We start from the raw sequence: 25648 nt of genomic DNA, 5'->3' as shown, positions 1-25648 counted from the left end.
TACTACTACTACTACTACCACTACTATAACTACTACTACTACTATTACTACTACTACTACTAATATGTCTTTTATCTTCCATTATTTTCTGGTAAGTTCTGCTCCCTCAACGCTGATCTTTTCTTATCAATTGAATCACCCCACTGGAGCACCCTACCCACGCTAAGCTAACATTTCATTCATACTGCAACCACCATTGAGTACAGACGATACAAGTTATTTTTCATTATATTTTATTTGTTTTCCACGTTAATTTGTGTATTGTTGTACTGACGAAGGGTTTGTACCAGAAACGTCCATTGTCTGTTTTGTTCCCATATGAAGCCTCTCAATTTTCACTCTTTCATTAGTATTTTACGATCACTACTTCAGGCAGCCCCTACCGTTTTCTGTATTTATAAACATGATAAATAATTTGTTGAAGAGTGGTCTTGGTCTATAATTATCAAACAGTGAAATCTAGGACCAAGGTCCTCAAAGTAACAAGAGGGTGAATATTACCTTGTCTGCATAATCCTCTGAGTCCAACCAGTTACGAATAGTTTTCAGGGCAACTCTAGCAGCATTCAAATTAGGATAACCTGTTACAATAGAAGATATTTAATAATTGACAATGAACAATATTTCTATTGTACTATAACTAGCATAAGAATATATTGTCTATTAAGACTGAGTTTCAAAGATGAAGGAGTCACAATTAGTGTAAAGGTTCTTTTGAAAATTACATGTGTCGAGTAGTATGAAACATGATTCAATTAATCACTTGCTTAATATCTCACTCTTCACATGTCTATGAGGTTGTGGAAAAAGTTCCCTATTACATGAATATAATGACCTGTTCCTGCCACATCATTCCTCATCTAAATATAGACAAATAATTCATAAAATAGCAACAAAGTACAAATATTGCTGATTATAGTGTTGTTTATAATTTACAGTGGTTGACACTTTTAGGTTATGTGAAAGGTAAAACAAACAAAAAAGGGAAGATGATGGGATAGCCAAAAAGTCTAAGGGACAAAATTCAATTGTGCTTACAAGCATCCATGAAATAAAAGATGAAGAAACTGATTCAAATAGAAAAACAAAGTAGATACCAAGAGCAATCCATCTGTGTGTCCATTCAAGAAAATATAAAAAGTTCCACCAAGCCCGTGGTACAGGATTCCCTCCAATATACATTCAAATAGTTACACAAGACTTCAATAACTAAAATTTATAACACAATAAACTTGGCATCAGAAATAATGAAATACTATTCTCATTACACATATGCTCTTCCATCAAACTTAAGTGGTTGATTGATGAAATAATAGTATAGATCAATAATCAATGCTTATTTTAATGCCAAATTTAGTGCTTAATCATAACGTTATTTTATCATCATTTACGGAAATTGAGTCAAGACAGCATACTACAAACCATGTAAAAGCCAAGCAAATCTAAGCTCCGATTAAAATTAATAATTAATTATTCTTAAGCCCTATACATTCAAAGAAAAAATGAGATTGAGCCATGCACTGCTATCACACTCATGTCTTGAAAATGTAAATTGCTACTGTGTCTTGAAAATGTAAATCACTAATGTTGTCTTGAAAATGTAAATAAAATAAATTGAGGGTTGCTGTTTTGATTTTCTTGAGCAGGTCTCAAAGAAAGACAAATCTAAATGATGGCATGCTTAACTACAGCCAGAGAAATCAAGCATTTAGAATCGAGTTGACCAGTCTGCAATAAAATTGATACCAAGAATGACAAAATCAGCCTACAATTAACGGAGATTTAAATTATTCATAATATTATTTTTAATGTTTACAATAATCATCATCAGCCATTTTTCATCATCAAATTTGTAATTTTTGTCCGATTTTTATCAAACAAAGTGCAATGTCAATGGTTTCCACTCGCAAATTAAGTTGGATCCAAATTGCATTTTACAACTTATTTTGTTGACAAAATGATAAGAATTAAAGCTGAAAACAACCAGCGACACTGACAAGCCTGTCATTTCCTTCACTGCAATTGGATTTTACTTAGTGAGTCCAGTCTTGACTACTCTGCCCATGAATATTTGGCTGTTGTCAGTTTTTGTCAGGTTGAATCATGATTAACTCTTTAAGGTATTGACGACCAGTCACAGCGAAGTTTGAATAAATGGTCTTCAGTTCAAGTGGTCGCTTTAGAGAGGTATTTGCCCGATAAGATCACACCTTTAGATGGTCTTGGTCACGTCAGGGAGGTTTCGTTATATAGAGATAAAATATAGAGAAAAACTTCAATGGTGTTTACAGCGCTGGTGGTTATAAAGAGGCGGTCTCTAAGGAAGGTTTGACTGTACTTTTATTGGATTTGTATATTTGGAATGTGAGTAATCAGATAGTTACTTTACAATGCTGAATCAATTCATCCAAAATCTCTCCCTTGTCTTTTTTTCTTTCTTTTATTTTTTTTTTGGTGAAAACAGTTTATTTCGCACTGGATCCTTTCTTTGTTTGTTCTCCATTTCTATATCGCTCGTACTTTCATGTGTTGCCCACATTCAGTAAGACCTAGAAATTTGAAACAAAAGACAGGCTTGTCACTTCTACATACATAACAATATAATAAGAATTCCAAAACTGTGGAAAATGTTACTGCAAATACATTTGACAGTGACATGACCTCACTGCCAGTGCTTTCATATGTTCCTGACCCCAACAGTTATTGTAAGAGCGTAAGTCGACATACCTATACTGCGTTAATTCACCAGATGCATCTTTCATGTAAAATATATTGCAAATTTTCTGATTTTGGAACTAATCTCTTTGTTAGTATACCTCTTGCTTCTAAATTTGTGATGTGTGTGTATGGGGAGGGGGTTGCTTGTTTGTTGTAATATTTTATTATGATTTTTCTGTACTAGCCTTCCATAAATAAATATATACAAATGGCTTGAAATAATGCAACAGATTATGGAATTGGGGGGAGGGGGGGTTAGAGGGCATAATTTACTGCTAATGGCATAATTTCACTATTTTGGACGCGCTCTTGTGGCATAATAATGAGAGGCAAAATGGTTTACTCCTGGACGGCGATAATCCATCAAACAAATGACTGATGCCAAACAGGAATCACCCTTGATGTCCAAAGTGAGAAAACTGAGGATTAACAATCTTGTCCAAGGAAATTAATCACAGCACCTGAAGTGGGGTTCGAACCTTGAATCACCCTTTACCACTCTGCCACCACAAACTATTTAAATGTAAAGAAGATCTTTTTAAATTCACTTAGGTGTAGATAATTTTTTCCCCAGAGTAAATGGCAAAAAATAACGTAGACGATACAAAAACCATTCCTTCCTTAACCTTAATGGCCCTAACCTCAATTCTCTCAGTTTAGGCCTGAGATACAAAAGCCACTCACCAAAGATCCCAGTTGATATACATGGAAACGCCTGGGTTGGAGCAAACAATAGGAAAAACATTTCAGATTAACATTTTATTTTCAAAATCCACATGCAATTATGAAAATTAAGATGTAAGTATATACATATTTCAATATTTTTCATGTTATTTCATTAATTTTCGATTAATAATGCAAAAATCTATGAGTATGAGTGGAGTAAAATCTAAAAACTTCCTGACATACTGATCAAATGTTTATTCCAGAGGTATGGAACTCAAATCACTTTCAAAGTTGATTTTCATAGGATTAAACAAAACGTTACAGCATAAAATGGAGAGAGAAAACTGAAAGTTGATTATCAAGAAAGAAAAAAACAACAACAAAAAAAAAAAGAATATTTTAAAAAATACAAAAAAATAAATAAATAAATAAATAAAATAAAAAACATTTAAAAAAGGAGTCAATAACGAACTGTTTTGAGACACTCACCACGGTTGTCAATTCATTTTCTCTCATCAAATCTAGGCTGTTTTGGTAACAGCTTTGTAGAATTTCAGGATGCTCACCTCGAGGTCCAACTGTGTGAATTACATCTAGAGAATTTCATTAAAATACGACAATTATTATTATCATCTTCTTAAAAAAGCCCTTCAAGTTATGAACCAAATAAATCAAATATAACAAAATAAATCCAAATGAAAAAAAAAGATTTTTTTCTGTCAAGCCTTTACTGAATCCAAAGCTGGGTATGTTAGTTTCGAATTTTCAATTCAAACGTTCATTTCTATAAATGTATACGATCTATGAAGAATCTAAAATAACAATTTATGTGTTAAAATACAAATTGTTTTTTAAAAACCTTACTTGATAAGGTTTTATCACTAAACTCAATCTTTAATTAAAATTTAACAGAAATATACAAGTTTGTAGCTTTCCTTAAAAACATCTGGTAATAAGTAGAGAATAAGAGGAAAGTGAAGACCACTGCAAAATCACAAAGTTCGCTGGTTTGTGCTCTGTGTGTATCCAGACAATGTAAAAAACTACAAGGAGTTGGTTAGTTTTCACAAAACTTCTATTCACTTTTAATCAAATGTACCACATGCATGCTGCTCTTCTATCTATAACTTGCTGCATCTCTTGGCATGAGACTACTGATCTTTGACACTCACTATAGAAGTAATTCTGTAAGAAAACATTTTACAGATCACCATAGTAAGAATGTGCTGTAAATAATGCTGTCCAGGACACAGACTAGACTCATGGTAAGTAAACAACCAGGTCTACTGTGACTGTGACCACAAAACAGGATCCAGGGACCCTTCAAGTGGGTTCAGGGAAATCCTTATTCTCTTTTTATTCTTCTTAGTGGTTTTAGTAGCTCCTTAAAAAGAGGATTCAGACTCCAGATCAAATTTATAAATTTCATGACACACACATAAATTCACTGACATATTCGTAATACGCGCTGTGATCTTTTCATTTTTGATATTTTTTCTACACTTCCAAGACCTTTTCAAATTCTGTATCTTTTAGTTTCTGTCTACTCCTGAGGGAGTTCATTCCAAAAACAAACAGCAGAGGGAAATAAAGAGTGTAAGTGGGTGTCTGTTCTTGATGTTTGAATTGATAGTTTGTTATCGTGTCCTCTTGTTAGTCTGTTTTTTTGGTCTAATGTAGTCGGGGAGTTGCTGGTATTCATTTTTTGGAAGGTACATATCTTGTTTCTTTCATGACGATGTTGCATTTTTTCCATACCTAAGCTTTCTGAGTTTTATTACGCTATTGTTATGAGTGTTTATTAGTTATTCTCCTTGCTGCTCTATTTTGTACCATTTCAATCTTGTTGATATCAGTTTTCTTTCATGGCAGTTTTTTGCATCGCTTGCGGCCGCGTTGCGGCCGCAAAACATGGCTAAGCTGCAAAATGTGCAATTTTTTTCAAATTTTCGAGATTTTGCCCCAAAAAAAAAAAACAAAAAAAATATTTGTGGGGACCAGTGATGATAATCTTCCGCGGATTTTTTCATAAATGTTCCGTTGTTTTTGTCATGTCAAACATTTTCTGCTAAGCGGTAGTTTATGAAAAAAAATATGCCTTCTATCATTTTTTGACATCTCTGCTCAGTTGCATGAATTTTGGTGACACTCCTTTATTTATGACGTTAGTCTAGACATACTGGCGCCAAATGTCAAAAGTAGCACAAGACACATGGTGGCCATGGATGAGAAGATGATCGAAAGGGAAGGGGATGGAGCAAATGGGTGTAAATATTTATGTACCTTTTAGCTGTAGCATGATAGTACATTTGGCGATTTTATAAGTTTTATAAGCCTGTCTTTTTAAAAAATTCCTTTTTGTTTTTTTTTGTTTTGTTTTTGTTTGATTGTTCTGAATTTGTTAATAGTATTCAATACAACCTGTGTCTAATTATAAAACAATTTTTAAAATAAAAAATTCATCAATTCTCCCTCTCTCTCTCTCTCTCTTTCTCTCTCATATCCATATTTCTCTCTCAGCCACCATTCTATTTTCATATTATGTTTATAGATATCATTTGGTAAAAGAGAGATAATAAGTTAGGCTGATCGATTTAAGAAATGATTGTTTAAAGGCTAATTTAAATTTGATTTGTTGATGGAATATGTTTTGCAATTAATTAAAGATTCTTATTTATAAGCTGCATCATCACAAGGTTGCAATAATACAGACACTATCCGGGTTTGTTATGTAAAAACAAATACCTCCTGGTCTTTTGGCCAAAAGTTTATCATAATCATTTGATATAGTGGGCGACATGATAGGCCTCTAAAATGTTTCATTGGAAATGACAATTCATTAAATTATATTTGCAAAAGGTCAGGATGTATCTAATGATCAGAAGTGCTTTAGGACTAACAATATATTAAATAACTATGAATAGCTAGGTTACATTTGCATTAGATTTGGGTTTGACTGACGGGCCGGTAGATTTTCCTCCTTTTTGACAAATTTTAATTATCATCACTGGGGGACCTGTGCTTGTGTCAGGATGAAACGAATAATCTCAAAATAAGTACACTGATAGCGTGTTCTTCCTTTTTCTTGGGTACTTAGATCCCATTTTCTTCCTTTTTACTGGCGCTGATATGACCTTACATTTTTGCAAGCGCCGTGAAACCCTTAAAAACAAACAAATACCTTTCTCTTTTATGAACGAATTATGGGTTTTAGGAAAATTAATCACAACTTTTTGCAAAATTTTTGCAAATTTTGCTGTTTTTAGCTTGCAAAATTAGGGATTTTTTTTCCCTTTTATTTTGGCAACACGAAACATCTGGCTGACAATACATAGGCAAACAGGCAATTGTCGGCAGGGACTACATTTACAAATGGTTAGGTAACACTACCACCACCACCTTCTTCTCAATGGTGATCAATGGCTTGACAAGAACAAGAGGCAAATGGGTCATTTAACCCCAATCATGACCCGTAAAACTGGTTACAAAATGTCTAATTAAGTATCAAAGGAAGACCAAAGTTGTCAGGTTTCTTCTCCTAAGTGAAGCTGCTCTTAGCTGGGGATTGGTTTATATGACTTGGATACCAGACAGTTGCCATTCAAATAACGAAATTGCCCTAAAATACACAGCTAATATTTAACATGATCTGGTGTGTTTCATATCATCTTCAATAAATCCAATAGGTTAAAGTGTTTTCACAATGAGGTATATTTCTACCAAGTATACTGTGCAGTTAAAACAGTCTATATTTGCTTAAAATCGAGCTAATGGGATAGAAAATACAGTTAAAATCGTTTCACATCCCACCCATTATGCATAGAAAACCCTCTCATAGTTTTCTCATTGTCAGATACAAGTGTGAAAAAACTAATATAATAAATATATATAACTTTGTTATTTATTTCATAGCACTTCCCGGCTTCTGGAAGCCTTTGGAGATTCAAATAAGGTGTATACTGAGCCATCCTTAGAGTGCTCTTGTTTTCCGACCAAATGTAACGATTATAACAAGGCCATATTCAAAGGTTCCTATCTCCAAAAGCCCCAAAGAGGAATCAGAAGACAAAAAAGAATTTGAGACCAAAAAGCAGTATAAACTTACCTTGATACCGATCAGCTATATTCACTCTGATGTTTTTACTAGATATGATTTTTAAAAACAATGCATCACAATACATACAATCATTTACAAGAACAGACACATACAAACACAGCTTTTTTCCACGAACAATAACTGACTGGAATGTCCTGCCACTGGATATAATGGACGTTGAATGCTTTGAAACTTTCAAAACAGCTTTGAATGCACTAGCTCATAAAAGTAATCTGTGACTGTTCCATGTTTTGATTGGACTGTGACTGAACATTTGCATTGATGGTCTCATGGGGCCTTTTGCAAATACAAGCCATTGAAGATTGAAGATTGTCTCATTTCTATTTTTGATTATTTGTTTTGTTGTTTTGTATTACTTTACATAGGACCAAATTAGGGAGAGTCAGAATTCTGATCAGAGGATTAACTGGTGTGTACAGTCAATCTTCTTCTACAAATAACAAGAAGATGGAATCTTACTTTTGGCAGGTAGCTTATAACCACATGTGATTTTGGCGTCGCCTGCAGAACACCCTTTGAGAAGTTCACATTCATGTAACAGATCAATTCCTGCAGCCCTATGTATTGCACCATCAACTGAAATAATAATAATAATAATAATAATAATAATAATAATAATAATAATAATAATAATATAATAATAATAATAATAATAATAATAATAATAATAATAATAATTTTAAAAAAAATATATAAATAAATAAATAATAATAATAATAATAATAATAATAATAATAATAATAATAATAATAATAATAATATTAATAATAATAATAATAATAATAATAATAATAATAATTAATAATAATAATAATAATTATAATAATATTGTGGTAAGAAGTACATAACAAAAGAAGTGACGATGTTGGCAATGATATCAATGTTGACTTCACTCTTTTTTCTCCAAATAAGTTCAGCTTATGGAACAATTTATCTGCTGGTGTAAAGCTTTTTTTAACAATATTGAGGCCTTTATAGATGTGATACAGTCAGACTGTCAGGGAAGAGCCAAGATTTTTTCTTTTCAAATGTAACCTACAAAATAGTCAGTCTTTATATGTTAGGAAGAAAACACCATTTGATGATTATTACAATGATGAAAAAAATAATAATCAAATATAAGGGACTAAATATTTAACTATTTACAATGGAGAATGACATTTTAAAAAAAGAAAAAAAAAAAGAAAAGAAAATCAATCAAACCTGCATTATAAATCACATCTAAACAATTACTTACAATTTTAAATTTCTGTTTAAGGTGGTAAATTAGCAATTACAATAAAATTAATACCTCCTCCTCCACCAAGAAGGGACTCATTGGCTGCATTTACTATGGCATCTATTTCCAGAGTGGTTATATCCCCTTGGAAAAGACTTATCTTTACATTCAGGCTAGGTTTCACGTCAGAGACTGCTTGAGATTTGTTCCCTGTTGAAATACATACCTAATTATTCACAATTAAAATCTTGATTTGGCTACAGTGGCATTAATGAGAATGATAGACAAAATCTTAAACTATTTTTGATACCTTAAAGCCCTAGCTCTGGCTCAAAGAGGGGATCTCAATAGCTCAGTTGGTAGAGCACTCACTTCACATGGAAAGGGACTGAGATCGTTCCTGGTGAAGTCGAGATCCTTTTCTGACCCCCCCCCCCCCCCCATGTCCACCCAGCAGTGATTGGTTAAGGCCCTGTGTCCTCCAAAACAGAATTGAACCGACTAAAAGTCATCAGTCTTTCTAAAAAAATAGGACACTTTCATTTTCCTATACCCGACTATTAAAAGGGAAGCAACCCGTTGTCCACTGGCATCGATACGTCTTTAATCCAGACGCAGGGAATAACTCATGCACTTTTTTGGTCGGAATGTGTGATGAGTCATCAATCATTTATAGAAAACACATTTTTGTGCTCATATCTAAAAAAATATATCAGAATCAAACTCAGCACCTCAAAATTAGTAAAACCTATGCATGTGCGCTTATTTTTAACGCGTTTTTACTATATTTCAAATTTATTTGGTATTTGTTTTTTTATTCATTCAAGAATGATCTTGTGACAGTTTTCTTATGGAATTTCTCATCAACCCATTTTGTGTATAATTTTCTCATAACACTCGTTCATACATCTTGTTTCTTTTGCGACTGACGACTGCGACTACTACTATTACCAGTACTACAACTACTACCACCACCACCACGACCACTAAAAATCACTACTACTGCTGCTTTCACTCCTACTCCTCCTACTATTAATGCTGTTGCTACTACTACTCCTCCTACTACTAACACCACTACTAAAATTACTGCTACTACTACCACCACTACTGCTAGTACTACTACTCTTACTACTACTACTACCACCACTACTGCTAGTACTACTACTCTTACTACTACTACTAGTACTACTACTACTACTACTACTACTACTACTACACTACTACTACTACTACTACCACTACTACTAATAATAATAATAATAATAATACTACTACCACTACTACTACGATTAACATTGTTGGGCTATGTGCTTTTATGATATGACACCCGCTTTCGGATCTGAAGGTCCTGAGTTCAATCCTTGCTCGGCACATAGTTGAGTCATAAAAGGCTCTTTACTCTCATTCTCTCACTATACTGAGGTGTAAAATGAGGACCGGGGTGATAACAGTGTTGTCTCTGTCGGAAAATAATTGTAACATCGCCTAATAGGTGTCGTGTCTTGTTCTACATGATACATGTTGCTTTTGGTCAGGGACCCTTTGTAAAGCACTTTGAGCATGTTTAGTGGATACTGCGCTATATAAATGCTCAAGTTTTTTGGTTTCTTTCTTACTACTACTACTACTACTACTACTAAAACTTGTATTACTATTACTACGACTATCACTGCTACTATTGCTATTACCAACTACTCTACTACTACTACCACGGCCACCTCCTCCTACTCTTCCTATTTCTACTATTTACTACTCATGCTCTTCCTACTACTACTGCTTACTACTCCTCTTCTTACTACCACTATTATTACTTACTCCTCCTCCTCCTAATCTTCCTAACACCATGCCACCACTACTATGACCACTACCATTACAACCACATCCACTACTTCTTCTTCTTCTACTACTACTACTACTACTATTACTACTACAACTATTACTATTATTATTTTATTATTATTATTATTATCATTATTATTGTAGATGTTGTTATTCTTCTTCTTATTAAAATTATTATACTACTACTGCTGCTACTATTACTATTACTCATGTTACTACTTCTATTACTACAACCTCTATCATTATTATTATCATTATCACAGTCCACTCGGTTAATCGCGACATTACCCAAGAAACAGAATTAATTCTATATAAAAGTCACTGGTTAATTGCAACAAACTTCGTATAATCGCAACAGATTTTCGACCTTAAAGTGTAAAATTCAAGAAATCAATGAAACAAAATATTATGATTAAATTTAAACATTGGTGAAATCATGACAGGTGTAAGAATCGAGAGTGAGCGGGACTTAATTCTACAGTAGTGTGTCACCACTCTATTAGAGACAAAATAGGGCAGGGCTTTGCAGTATAGGTTTGTGATGTCATCTGTGACTATTGAATAGGAGGCGAGGAGGCTGGACATACTCTAGACAACAGGTAGACAATGACAGTTGTAAAGAGAGACTGAGCGATATCCTTCGTTTTGGGATTGAGAACTGTGCATTGTGACCAACGGATTTGGTGAGAGCTTATTGTCTCATGGCTCTTACAAATGTTGAAAACAAAAGAATGAAAGTTAATCCAATCTGAATAAAATGTAGGCTTGCCTCAAAGCTGCTTTTGCTTGTCAAAATCTATACAGGGCTGCCATTTGTTTTTGTTTTTCAGTCAAATTGCTCAGTCTATGGTAGATTAAGAACAATGTTTACAACAATTGGTTTGTGTTTACCATATATGTGTAAAATGTTGCAATACTGGACAGGAAACTCAACTTCGGTGAATTGCAACTTCGGTTAATCGCAACATTTTCGCTGATCCCAAGGTGTTGCGATTATCCGGAGTGGACTGTACTAATATTATTACTACTACTACTACCTACTACTACTACTACTATTGATACTATTAATCCTACTACCACCACTACTATTATTACTTTTACATACTGCTTCTAATAATACTACTTCTACCACAATCACTACCACTGCTACTACAAGGCGTAATTTGGCTAATAAACCGTTTGTGTCATTCCTGTCTTGGTGGACACATCTAAAGGAAACGATCCCACCAGAGTTTGCACAAAAAGACGTGTCATTTATGGATCGTTTCCCTGTTGGTGGGCATGTGGCCTCAGAGGGCCATACATGTTGAGATTTTTACTGGTGATGATCAGGGGACAGGCATGGCTGAAGCAAATCGTAGCGAAATCCTAACGTGTATGGCCAAATAACTGGGAGACAGCATGGGGATGGTCGATCACTTGCAAATCCCGCCATGTTTAATATTAATATTTTTGAGTCGATGGGCGATATGGCAGTATACAAAAGTGAACAATTTTTTTCGGATTTTCGCTGTTATGACTTCAGATTCTTAATCGTGTCAAATTTAAAATAGGTTTGATACCAAGAACTATGTGTCTATTCCAAAAATTGTTGAAATTAGAAATAATTTTTTATTATGTTTATTTTTTTGTTCAATTTTGAGTCCTGGAGCGATTTCATCATCGACACATATATCCGTTGACTTGGCACATGATATATAATTAGCCTTGATTACGTGATTATGGGTGTGGTTATTGAAGCCATGCGTTTAGGTAAAATACAACATCTGTCAGCCGAATGTAATGTATCAACACACAAAACTATGTGTAACAAAGATGATGATAATAATAATGATAATCATAATGGTAATGATAGTAATAATAATAATAATAATAATAATAATAATAATAATAATAATAATAATAATAATAATAATAATAATAATAATAATAATAATAATAATAATAATAATAATAATAATGATAATCATAATGGTAATAATAATAATAATAATGTCATCCAATTACCCAATTGCAACACTGAACAAATTTCAAACAGCACAATGAATAATCAATGACAAAAGCAATGACAATATTGAAGCATTTAAATATGCATTGTATAAGGACGGCATGTCCTCTATTGATAACGTAATTGGTTTAAAAATGTTATGTACACTTTGCTAAATAACATAGTTATAATCATTATTTCAACAATTCAAAATCTTACTTTTCCACCATTTTTGTGCAATATCGTCATGAAGAAGTTCCTCTGAAAAATGGTCTTGCCAATTTGGAATGTCTTCTAGCGTAGTATATCTGTCTTTGCAAAAGTACCGCTTTCTTTTCTCGCTGATATTCAATGACAGGATTTTCTCTGGAACAGTGAACAGATAGTCAAATAAACATTCATTTACATAATGTTTGTAAAGTTTTATCAAACATTTTAGGGAGCCTTGTCGAAAACAAGAGCCATTATATCAAAGTAATATTAAATCTATCTATCACCATGTTTTTGACATTGAGCAACTGAATTCAGTCCCAAAATTTATCCTACTTAAAATTTTCCAATACAAATAATTCACTTGCTGGTTGTATATGCCATAAAAAAAACAAATCCTTAAATTAATTAATTAAGTCTGATTATTATGACACACTGAAAGTATAAATATGAACAGAGAAAATTCAGAGTAAATATTTGTGAAAACCAGAGGCATATAATCAACTGAGGCACAGTAATTAATGAAACAAACATTATCACTAATACCATCATCAGCAGTGAAAGAGGAAAGTTATACATCATTGCAACATAAAACCAGGATTAACCAGAAAGCTGGCCCCCTTGTATGATCACAGATCAGCAGTGAACCATCGATACCCATGATCAAAGATCAATTCTGAAGCACTGAAAATTTCTGAAATAACAGAATTCAATGGATCCACAGAAAATTGAGAGCCCTGTTTTTAATATTAGTTTTGTGTCTATTATGTAATTAAAATTGTGTAAGTTTTAGATCATTAATCCAAACTATCCTACTAAACATTCTGCATCTGTGCAATTCAAATTTATTTTTTTTAAACATATCATACTGACCACAAGGGTCTCAACTCAAAACCTTGAAACCACTGAAAATGTTTGCAATCGACATCCAAATGCTAAAATTTAAAAAAATGCACATGAATTTATGCAACAATTATTTCATATTAGCAACATCTTACCACCATAATCGTGATTAATAACAAAACTATTGTTAGGTAGCATTATCATCATCATCATCATCAGTATAAAATTTGAAATGAAACCCAATTTTAAAAAATAGACTTTACCATTTCACGTTACCCCACAATGTTATTGGAACTGAAAATGTTTTTTTTCTAAATAGAAGAAAATCTGATCCCTTTTTTTTTAAATAAAAAAAAAAAAGGGATCAGTTTTTCTTCACACATAATGGGAATATTTCAATTCTATTAAAAGTTTTCCCCTATTTTCTTAACTTAAATGATATTTCATAATCCTACACCAATTGTCATTTTAAAAAACCTTATTAAGTTTTCCCCTATGTTCTTAACTTAAATGATGATATTTTCATAATCCTACATCAACTGTCATTTTGAAAAATCTTAAATTAATTAATTATTTCTATATACAATACACTGTGAAAACACAAATTTGATCTGAGAACATTTATGGAGTAAAATAAGGTTAGATGCAAAAATTCAAAATCAAAACTAAAATGTGAAATCAGAAGTATATAACCAATTGATACAATTGTAGAATAAATGAGGTGCTTGATTTTCCTGAAATATTGTCATTATTACCTTCTTCAAGCTATAAAGAAGAAATCTTCTACTTCTTCAACATGAAACCTGAATTAATCAGAAAACTGACCCAGTTCCATGATCCTAGATATCAGTTCAGCTGTGAACCACTGAAAACCATAGTCACGTTAAGCTATGAACCACTCAAAATTTAGGAAATCATGGAATTTTGATAGCCCTGTTCCAATAGTATTTATTTACTGTCATAATTACTCTATGTCATCTCATGAGTGAGAAGACACAGACACAATGTTTATATCCTCTCATAAGAGCGTTCGATAGCTACCTTTTATAAATTAAAGCCCGTTTATATTATGAAATATGACAATTTTGTGAATAGACAAATAAAATAAATTTAGATAAAGATTTATATTTCTTATGTAAAAATACAAATGAAGGGAGATAACTGGTTTAGTTTTTATAAAATGAAGAATGCGGAAAAATAAGAGCTATTACAAACAGGCACTCTTCCGTTTTAATTATTATCATCCTTATCATATCGTTTCACAGCAGTGCTGGATCCATTTCATAGCTGTGGTTTGCAGGTTCTGAAGACAGTGTCTGCGCACATTGGTCCCAAGTTACATTCCAAGAGAATGTGCTCCATGGCCTGCTTTGGGTGTCCGCACGTACAATGACTTTGTGAAAGTTGCTAAATGACATGATGGTGATTTATCCCCAGAATTCTGCAGGAGATTATCGTTAGTGGGTTGTAGATAGAGGTGCAGAGGAGCCCATGGATAACAGGTCCAGATTTAACAGGGACCCTGTTCTAACAGAGGTTTTTTAAATCCCAGTCTTTTTCTCCCTATTTGCCATAAGCAAAATTTATCGGCTATTGTAGTAACTTTTAGGAGCCTAATAAGTTTTATAACAGGGGGGCTGAAACCCACTTAATATCTCCAAATACAATGTATTGGCCCACATTACACTCAGGTAAGCCTACAGCTACAAGGCAATGGCGAGCTAGGCCAGGCATTGTTCGTGAATACTCTGTGTATGTGTATGTGTTTAGGCTACTTACTCCCATATCACATCATTTTCAGTATAATATGGTCAATGTGAAAGTGAGAGAGACAGAGAGAGACACTACAAATGATAAAAAATAGTGATTTAGACCATTTGTTTTTTTTTTTTTTACAAATTCTGATCAGTGCCATTCATTATCTATTGTTACAATTTAAAATAAAAACAAACAAAAAACTCCCCAAAAAACTTGAGCATTTTTTTAATATACCGCAATACCCAATAAATGTGTTCAAAGCGCTTTACAGGTGGTCCCTAGCCAATAGCAACACTAAACATGTAGGATGAGACATGATGATGCCTGTTTAGGCCATATTATACATTTTTTTGGACAGACAACGCTGTTAACAGCCAAGTACTAATTTTACACCTGAGTACGGTGAGAGAATGTGAGTAAAGAGCCTTTTCCAAGGACTAAACTATGTGCTGCTTGGGATTCAAACTAGGATCTTCAGATTTGAAGGCGAGTGTAGTACCACTAGACCACATAGCCTCTTTGATAAGTTTTTCAAACTCAGTACACCAATCAGAAGGATGGGACTAGAAATAAAATCATTTAATTTAATACCTTATTCATTTTGCTACTATAAATAGTTCTAGATCTATTGATGTTTTCCTGTTTAAAAAAGTGTAATTGAAATTTCACGAGAGAATATCTGTGACTTCTCTGCAGCCTCCTTACCATCATCTCACTGCGATCAAGTTTTGGTTTTGCAGTTGAAGTGGACATTTAAATTAATTGGATTTGTGTTAATTAAAAAGAAACATGGCAAGTGTTGGGTATCATTTTAATGGTCTGAATTATGCTTTATTTTAGTATAATTTATTTAACTTACATGTTTGGCAAGTATGTAAAAAATATGTTACATGAAAATTGATAAGAGTATAAGATTTTTGTGGAGAAATCCCATCTACACGCACCACTTCAATGACTATTAGAAAATATGAATTGTTTTTCACTAGTGTTAAAATTAAAGTTTTATTGAAAGTGGACTGGTGGGATTAATATTTAATCGATAAATTTTGTGTCTACAATTAGGGTATTTTAGGATTGGAATACCTGAGACTCTCAGGTACAACTAATACTTAACAAAGATAGTCGCACAACTTTTGCTCGGCTGAAAATTATTTTTCGAAAAAAAACCCCCAAAAACTTGAGCTTTTATATAGCACAATATCCACTAAACTTGCTCAAGGCACTACAAAGGGTCCTGACGAACAGCAACATCTAACATAGAACGAGACATGGCACCTGTTAGGCGATATTATAATTTTTTTTCCGACAGAGACAACGCTGCTAACGAACAGGTATTCATTTTACACCTGAGTACGGTGAGAGAATGTCAGTAAATACTATTTAAAATAGTCTTTTCCAAGGAATGGACTATGCACGAAGTGAGGCTCGAACCCAGGACCTTACAGTCCAAAAGAGAGTGTCATACCACAAAATCACATAGCCATAGCCCCACAATTTTCAAACCATGGAAATAATGAAAACTCGTCGTTTTAGTTTAAAAGTGGCTTGACAGTGGTCATTTGTTTCTTTTTTGGGGGGATAAATACGACTAATTCAAGGCCAGCATCCAAGTAAATTTACTTTTAATCATTGAAGTGGCGTCTGCACCTACATATATATGGAATTTCTTCCAATTTTTGCCCTGAAGAGCAGGGTTGATGGAGAGGAAAAAAAATATTGTGCGAGTTTGGCAATCTCAATTAAATTAAATACGTCTGAGTCAGAGACATTCTAAAATTATGTATCCATGCACAAATTTGAAAGTATAAAATATCTTATTACTGGCTTGACATATCTAGATAATCAGGAGTTGGGAATGAAATATACTATCTATATACTATTAGTAAGCTTGTTTTGTGTCCTTTAAAATAATACACAAATTAGACAGCTAGGCTCACAAATAACACAACAATAAAAGTGACCAAAATAATAAGGGCAAAAAACAAAGTTCCAAACATATGAGTCACTAGCTAGTACCACCTTCCACTTCCCTGTGATCGACGATCGATAGAGCTATCAATCAAGGTGTTAACGATAACAATGCTGATTATCTCTAACAACATACTTTTAGCGTTTTCAACATGTTCCTCTTGCTCTGTAAGAAATTTGCCACGGGTCATGGGTTGCTCTTTTACTTTTGTTTTCTTTGAAGCGTCCGTCTTCTGTTGCTCCTTTCGCTTTGAATGTGATTGTGACTGTCGTGTATCATCATCATGGTCACTATCACCACTTACAGAATGAGGTCCAACTGATGCTTTTAATTTTCCTTTATCGGTTGACATACTTATGGTTCGCAATATTCTACGTAAGAAAGAAGCACTGGTACTGGTAAGCCTAAAACTAGAACAGTTGTTGGAAATTTTAGAGATGAGATTAATCGCCATATAGAAAGGAGAAGGGTCAGGGTTCTCCACAGCCTAGAGAGGGGCAGATATATCAACAGAGGGTGAGACGTCATCAAAAGTGGCTCGAGAGAGGTCGAGCGCCGCCATATTTTTTTTTTATGCAACAGCGATTTAGTCTGTATCTCATCGCTTTGATAGGGCTAGATTAACCTTGATTTGTTAACAGAAATTGTTTTAAAATGTCAGGTTTAAGATGATAACTAAATTATAAACATTGTACTGTTCCCAGCTCCAGTGATCGGGTTTATATAAATAACAATGATAGTAGGTACCACAATAGACGTCATTATTATGGCAGAAAACAACCTACAATATCATGAAATAACGATTGGTGTTAGTGTTCGCCTTTATTGTACCCCTCTTTTTAAAAAAAATGAATACCTTTTTTCGATTATATCTCGGAAAATTAATAAGCAATGATTTTATTCAAAGCTTCGCATTTTCCTGGAATAAATTACGATGAAATAATGTTCCTTTCTCGTAGGTCTTATTTTCTTATAATGGAATCAAATTTGTTAGTAATTTTAGTTTAAAACGTACCTAGATATATATTAATTTGTCAATTGGTTTTAAACATTTGTCGTCTGTTCAAACATTAGTTTGAATAACTGAATCTAATTAAACCTGTTATGGGCACACCACATGTTTCTAGAAACGAATCAAGCGCACATCGAATCCCGGTTCACACGTCCTTGTCAAGTAACTTTTTTGTTTGCTCACAAGTCGGCAGCAGCCTCTTATGGTTCTCACATTACTATGTTATGACGATCGACCCAATCAGTAAAGTCCGGTCCGCATTCGTGCACCGTCGCGAACCCGCCCGGTAGCATCGTCACAACACACCGTTCAACTAGATGCTCTGCCGTTTCGGTTCTTGAACACATCGGGTACATGTAGGACAGGTGGAAAGCCCCCACTGATGAAGCGCACTTGCTTTTAGGCAGCTCCTCGACCGAAGCCGATTTGTAGCCACCCAGTGTCTCCTCTTACTGGTATCAAAGCCTGGCAACTTCTCACCAAGCTTAGAGGATTGTACGTCAACGCCCCCACGAGGGATTGAATTCGTCCAAACCGACTTCCATCTCGTATATGCATCTCTGTCCGTAGTCAGGGAAGCTGCGTACAAGGGTTGCCGGGACTTATTTATACTCGAAACGGGGGCGCCGTCCATAATGCGCTTCAGAGGGGTATCCCCATTCCCTCTCTCTCGGATCTTATTTTGCCAGTTTACCGTAATCGCCTCCCTCCGGACACCGGGGGGCTGGATTGCTGCCATTATCGGGCCCCATTCTCTAGGCGTTGTTGCCAGCGTTCCTGACTCTATGTGCATTGACTTGCAAAGTTTTACATCGACCTTCTCAACGTTTCGGCTTCTTCCCCACACTGGAGCGCAATACTCCGTGGTGGAATAGCACAGTGCCCTGGCTGACGTTCTCAGGAGTGCTTGGTTAGCGCCCCAAGTCGATCCCGCCAGCTTCCTCAGAAGACCGTTGCGTTTCTTCCGGGCAACTCCTTCGAGATGCACCCGATAGGTAAGGCTGCGGTCCAGTGTCACGCCTAAGTATTTTGGATGCGGCTCATATGGGAGTGGTTGGTCCACGACGAGGACGTTCAGTTTACGGGTGTGCCATGCACTGCATATGTGGAATGCAGTGGCCACAGTTTTTGAAATGTTCATCTTCAGTCTTCAGGTACCACTTGTCGAAGTAGGATTTGAGTCTGGTGACGTCCTCGTTTAGTACGCTCTCGAGACGGGTCCACACTTTACTTTGAGTAATGAGTGCCCAGTCGTCCGCGTATCCCACCTCAGGGAGGAAGTGTTCGGCATATCGCTAATGTAAACGTTAAACACCATTGGCGCAAGTACCGAACTCTGAGGGACCCCATTCTTCAATTTCCGTACTTTACTCGGAGCGTCTCCCAGCGCGACGTGAAATTGTCTTTCCCTTAAGATTGAAGAGAACAACTTCATTTTTGCACCTTATGATATTTGCAAGTTTGAGCATTAATCCTTCGCACCAGACCGTATCGTACGTCGCTGATTGGTCTATAAATACAGCACCTGTTTGCTGTTTCCTCTGGTTCAATATGCTCTGTAAGGGCAATGACCTGTTCCGTGGTGCACCTCCCTTCCCCGAAGCCCGCCTTCTCGGGTGGCAGGACAGCATCTAGGACCGGCCCTCATCGGTTTAATAGAACTCACTCCAACAATTTGTAAAGACAGCTCAGTAGAGATATGGGTCTGTAACTGTCGGCCTCCTTCGCCGGTTTCCCGGGCTTCAGGATGGCAACTATCTTTGCGTGCTTCCACACTTGTGGGAGCTTTCCTTTTGCAAGGACGTCAGACATTGCCTCTGCCAGCCAGGCTCGTGCCCTGGGGTTCAGATGCGTCACCATATCGGGATATACGCCGTCTATCCCTGCTGCTTTGCCGTTCTTTACATCGCTAATGGCTGCACCCACTTCTCGGGGACTGAACGGGGACGTCCAGTCCGCCTCCTCCGCAGGTAGCGAGTCCAAAATCGTACGGTACGCCGTGCGGACACCGCGCTCAAAAGCAAGATTAGGGACCCGTTTGCTACGGTTCTTTATATTCTTGGCAATTGTGTCTGCCTCACATTCCGGTGCAGCCTTCGCGTAAGTCCGGTCCGGATCCAATTTCTTTATCAAACGCCAAGCGTGGCGGCTAGAGTGTGTAAAGTCGAGACTTTCCACGGTCTCCTGCCACCGTTGCTTCCTTCCTTCTGCCAGAAACTGAAGTAGTCTATCGGCTACGTCCTGGGACTGGGTCTGCTGGTATTCTTTGTACAGCTTTTCCGACTCTTCCGTCCAGCAAGGGGTGTAGAATTTCCGTGGAATAGAGTGTTGAGCGCTCTTAACCAGGAGCCTGTTAAATCTGGTTATTTTCTCGGACTTGGGAGGAATGGCAGGGCAAACCTGCTCGATATAGGAACTGAATTCCTCCCAGTTAGCCTTCCTGAAGTTCCATCTGCAGAGTAGGAGAGACTGCACCCTCGGTATTGTCACCCACAAGTAGGCGATATCCATTACGTAACACCCAATGGTTGACTGCGCTGTAGGTAGGGGGCGTCACCCTTTACCGTCCAGGTAGACAATTTCGTTTTCGGACGTAATGTCCTTCTCCCATAATATTATGTCCAGCTTTACCAGTGGGTATGTTTACACATATCATAAACAAAACAGTGTGTTTACATCATAGAATTAAACGAATGAGAATACGTACGAAGCCTAAAAAGTGTCCACCAATGAAAGCATTCAGCGCCATTTTGTTGTTGGCTGAGAATGTAGTAATTACCATTCATTCGGTATCTATGTCAACATAACACACAAGAAAAACACACAACAATATCAAAATCCACATATAAAATGTTCAGAACTGTTGCGTATATTTATGGCACAACGAAGCTGTCAAAAAATGAAGTTAGAGAATGTGTGTAATCATGTATTATAATAACCTGTAATGTGTTTTCCAACCACCACATCATCTACTACTACAACCACCACCACAATATCATCACTACCACTACTACTACACCACCACCAGCACATCATCATCACTACCACTACTACAGCCACCACAACCACATCGTCATCACTACCACTACTACTGCAAACCACCACCACCATATCATCATCATTAGCACTACTACCACAACCACACACCACCACTACTACTACAACCACCACCACATCACTACCTCAACTACTACAACCACCACCACAATAGCATCACTACCACTACTATACAACCACCACAACCACATCGTCATCAGACCACTACTACTACAACCACCACCATATCATTACATTACCACTACTACTACAACACCACTACCACCATATCATTACCATTACCACTACTATACAACCACCACAACCACATCGTCATCACTACCACTACTACTGCAAACCACCACTACCACCATATCATCATCATTACAACTACTACTACAACCACCACAACCACATCATCATCACTACCACTACTACTACAACCACCACCACATCATCATCACTATCACACTACTTACAACTACAACCACCACCACATTATCATCACTACCACTACTACTACTGCAACCACCACCACCATATCATCATCATTGAAATTTTTTTTTTTTAATTGAGCTTTATATAGTGCAATATCTACTAAATGTGCTCAAAGCGCTTTACAAGGGTCCCTGGTCAACATTTAACATGTAGGACGGGACATGACGCCTGTTAGGCGATATTACAATTTTTCGGACAAAGACAACTCTGTTAACGGCCAGGTACTCATTTTACACCTGAGTACGGTGAGAGAATGTGAGTAAAGAGCCTTTTCCAAGGACTCAACTATGCGCGAGCGCGAGGCTCGAACCCAGGACCTTCCGATCCGGAAGCGAGTGTCATACTACTAGACCACATAGCCGCATCATTACCACTACTACTACAAACACCACCACCACATCATCATCACGACCACTACTACTACAACCACCACCACCACCACCATATCATTACCATTACTACTACAACCACCACCACATCATCATCACTACCACTACTACTACAACTACAATCATCACCACCACCACATCATCATCACTATTACTACTACAACTACAACCACCACCAACACCACATCACCTCACTAACACTCAGTACTACAATCACTACCATTAGGTTTTGGAGCTTTACTTCATTTGAAATAAGGAAACTTCGGAATTGTATTTGGCATTGTGTTTATATATCATAATATAATTCTAATCAGTTATCTATTTAGAACTAGATACTATACAATATGTATGCCAAATACCACCCCAATTCCCCTTTCTTGTGTGCGGGAATTCCTCTTTCGGCATTGAAATTGAGTGTGAGAGAGTCATCACTACACACATAAACAACAGAAACAATTTAAAAACAAGACTATGACACGCAACCACTCACACACGAGGCTATACTATTTATCCTTTTCTCTATATAGAATAGGACAAGACAAACAATAGCTTGATTCTCGCTACACTTCGCATTGATGTTTGTCGTCTCACGAGTTAACTCTCGGTCGACCTGTCAATATTCCTTTTTGCCTCGGACGTAATCATTAATAGAATGCTGTGTGGTTTTGACCGTGAAGAAAACCTTAAGAAGTCACATTTATATCATTTTAGAGAGATCGTTTTGAATAATTTTGAGTTAAACGAGCGAGCAGCAACTTGTTTTCACGAACGGCCGATCAGCGCTTGTTTACTATAGTAACGCGATTCCCAGCCAACATCAAAATGGCGGATAATTTTCTCATCGAGGCCGCTGGTTGGTTAGCCAATAAGAGCACCGTACGGTTTCCATTGGGTAAATTCCTTGGTTTACATTCATTCATTAAGAAATCTTCATTCGTTGGACAGTAACAAATCATGTGACCAATGAGTCAATTGAACGAAAATCTGAATATAGATAGTGTTATGGTGTATTGTGCACTGCCTTTGGTGCACAACAGATAGTATAAAGTTGACGTCACTCAGGGCTTTGTTATTGCTTATTGCCATCCGCGTTTATGAGTAGTTCTCACTAAACTATATTAACCAGACTAAAACCGTTCAAGGTAACACGTAGTTTTTTTTTTGTGTTGGTCCGTTATACATCCGGATGTCTGTGAGCTTGGCCAAGCGCATACCATCTATAGAAGGGACGAAATTGACGTCACTCAGCTGTTTGTTATTGTTTTAGCCATCCATTTTTATGAGTAGTTCTCACTAATTTCTATAAATCACGATCTTGATGCATTGCGTTTAGTTTTTAAAAAAAAATCATAACATCCGCCAGCCGGATATAGCGTACCAACATACAATACTATGCGTAACCTTCAACGTTTATCGTCTGCTAAATACAATTTAGTGAGAACAACTCATAGAAATGACTGACTAAAAGAACAACAAAGAGCTGAGTGACGTCAATTTCGTTATATCTATAAACGTTCACGGTTACACATAGTTTTGTGTGTTGGTACGTTATATCCAGCTGGCGTATGATGTGAGTTTTTGGGCTGTACGAGTAGCATCAATAGCTCACTTCCATTATGCTTTAATCGTGTAACTTAAATTTTAGCGCATCATATTAGCACATCATGTTTTTACTACAAAATTATTTGGGCTGGAGTGAAGTCTCCCCATATTGTACACTAAGGACTTGATGATGATGATGTAGTGGTCCTTTAAGTTTAACATTTAATTTATTATGGTTTCTTTTTCTTTTATGCAAATTAAAACAATTCAAAGAAACACAAACGTGGAAAATATGTTTTGGAATATAATATGTGGTTGCATGATCGCATTTTTCCCGAGGCCAGAATAACTGATCGCCAAAATCAACCTAACCCTCGATGTTGAAATTGTTTGCAGATGGTAGCAGAAAAATAAAAAACGAGGACGATACTGTAATGCTACAGCAAGATCTTAATAGATTGCAGTGCTGGGAGGCAAGATAGAATATGGAATTCCACACCAAAACGTGTCATGTACTCAGGGTGAGGAACCAAAAGAAAAAACAATCAACTCTCACTATGACCTCAGGGCAGAAGATCAAGGGGAAGGCCACGAGGGACATGGAGAAGAATTAAAGAAGCTGATATACAGAGAAGTGGTAAGATCTGGAATGAGATTAAAAAGTTAGCTCAGGATAGAGCAGGATGGAAACTGTTTGTCTGTGACCTATACCCTGACCCAGGGTGAAAAAGACAATGATGATGATGATGATGATGATGATGATGATGATGATGATGATGATGATGATGATGATGATGATGAAATCCAAACAATATGTGGAGAATGCAAAGTACCGCGGCGTGACTCGGGCGGGACAGTAATATGAAGTGGAAGAAGTATATTGCCAACATACTACTAAGTCAAATACAACCATTGCCTTCCTCAACAACCAAATCCGCTACTGCCACCAATCTGTGAAAAAAAATGCTATGAAGTCTTTTTTCTTTGTTTTCTATTATGATTTTTGTTGTTGTTGCTATTACCAACTGTCCCAATTAATGTTTGATTGTGATAACTTACGTATTTTATAATATCAATTTTTATACAATTATCATTTTATTGTGTTTGCATTTATTAGTGTCATTGCTATAATTTAGTACTTCGATTATAATATGATGTTTAATATGCCTCGCACTATTCTTTAGATCCGTTGGTGTAACTGCTGGCAAATCAAAGTAACACAAAGTTACAAATTAAGATACTATTTTTTTGCACACACGAAAAAATATGTTCATGGCTAAAATTTGAAATTGATTTGCTATAGTGACATGCTGACAGGCCTTGGGCATTTAGATTTAAAGGCCTTACCTTATTTTAGTCCATTAAATTCATATCATATCAAATCATAATATCATATCATATCATATTATATCATATCATATAATATCACATCATATCATATCATATTGCCGGCAACTTCCATTGAAGAGACATTATCAGACGGAAATAATATGATAAGATAGGGGAGATGAATGGTAATATGTATTGATAAATAGATAATTTGATGATGATGATGATGATGATAATGATGATGATGATGATGATGATAATAGTTACAATAATAATAATAATAATAATAATAATAATAATAATGATAATAATAATAATAATAATAATAATAATAATAATAATAATAATAATAATGATAATAATGATAATGATGATGATGATGATGATGATGATGATGATGATGATGATGACGACGACGACGACGACGATGATGATGATGATGATGATGATGATGATGATGATGATGATGATGATGATAATAATATTTGAATTATCAATTAATATCTTCTTACGTAA

At 35.7% G+C, this 25648-nt stretch overlaps 2 protein-coding genes across 2 annotated transcripts in view; one reads left to right on the top strand and one right to left on the bottom strand.

Annotated features, from left to right (window-relative positions):
• Positions 1-18892, bottom strand: part of LOC144979828 (ADP-ribose glycohydrolase MACROD1-like) — a 26549-nt gene extending 7657 nt beyond the window's left edge. The window contains exons 1-7 of the mRNA XM_078926988.1: positions 17462-18892; positions 12766-12912; positions 8793-8930; positions 7961-8077; positions 3874-3977; positions 3403-3433; positions 502-581 (exon numbers count right to left, since the gene is read on the bottom strand). Of these exons, the coding sequence (XP_078783114.1) occupies positions 502-581; positions 3403-3433; positions 3874-3977; positions 7961-8077; positions 8793-8930; positions 12766-12912; positions 17462-17780 (936 nt within the window). The 5' untranslated portion in view covers positions 17781-18892. The remainder of the gene's footprint in view (positions 1-501; positions 582-3402; positions 3434-3873; positions 3978-7960; positions 8078-8792; positions 8931-12765; positions 12913-17461) is intronic.
• The window catches only part of LOC144979792 (uncharacterized), a 65981-nt gene continuing 44890 nt past the window's right edge, over positions 4558-25648 (top strand). The window contains exon 1 of the mRNA XM_078926946.1: positions 4558-4649. The gene's annotated coding sequence lies outside the window, so the exon portion shown is untranslated. The remainder of the gene's footprint in view (positions 4650-25648) is intronic.

This window comes from Berghia stephanieae, chromosome 1 (genome assembly GCF_034508935.2).
Source record: "Berghia stephanieae isolate SIO BIC M18660-M18661 chromosome 1, UCSD_Bste_1.3, whole genome shotgun sequence".
NCBI classification, from domain to species: Eukaryota; Metazoa; Mollusca; class Gastropoda; order Nudibranchia; family Aeolidiidae; genus Berghia; species Berghia stephanieae.
This window is presented reverse-complemented; position numbering and strand designations above follow the sequence as displayed.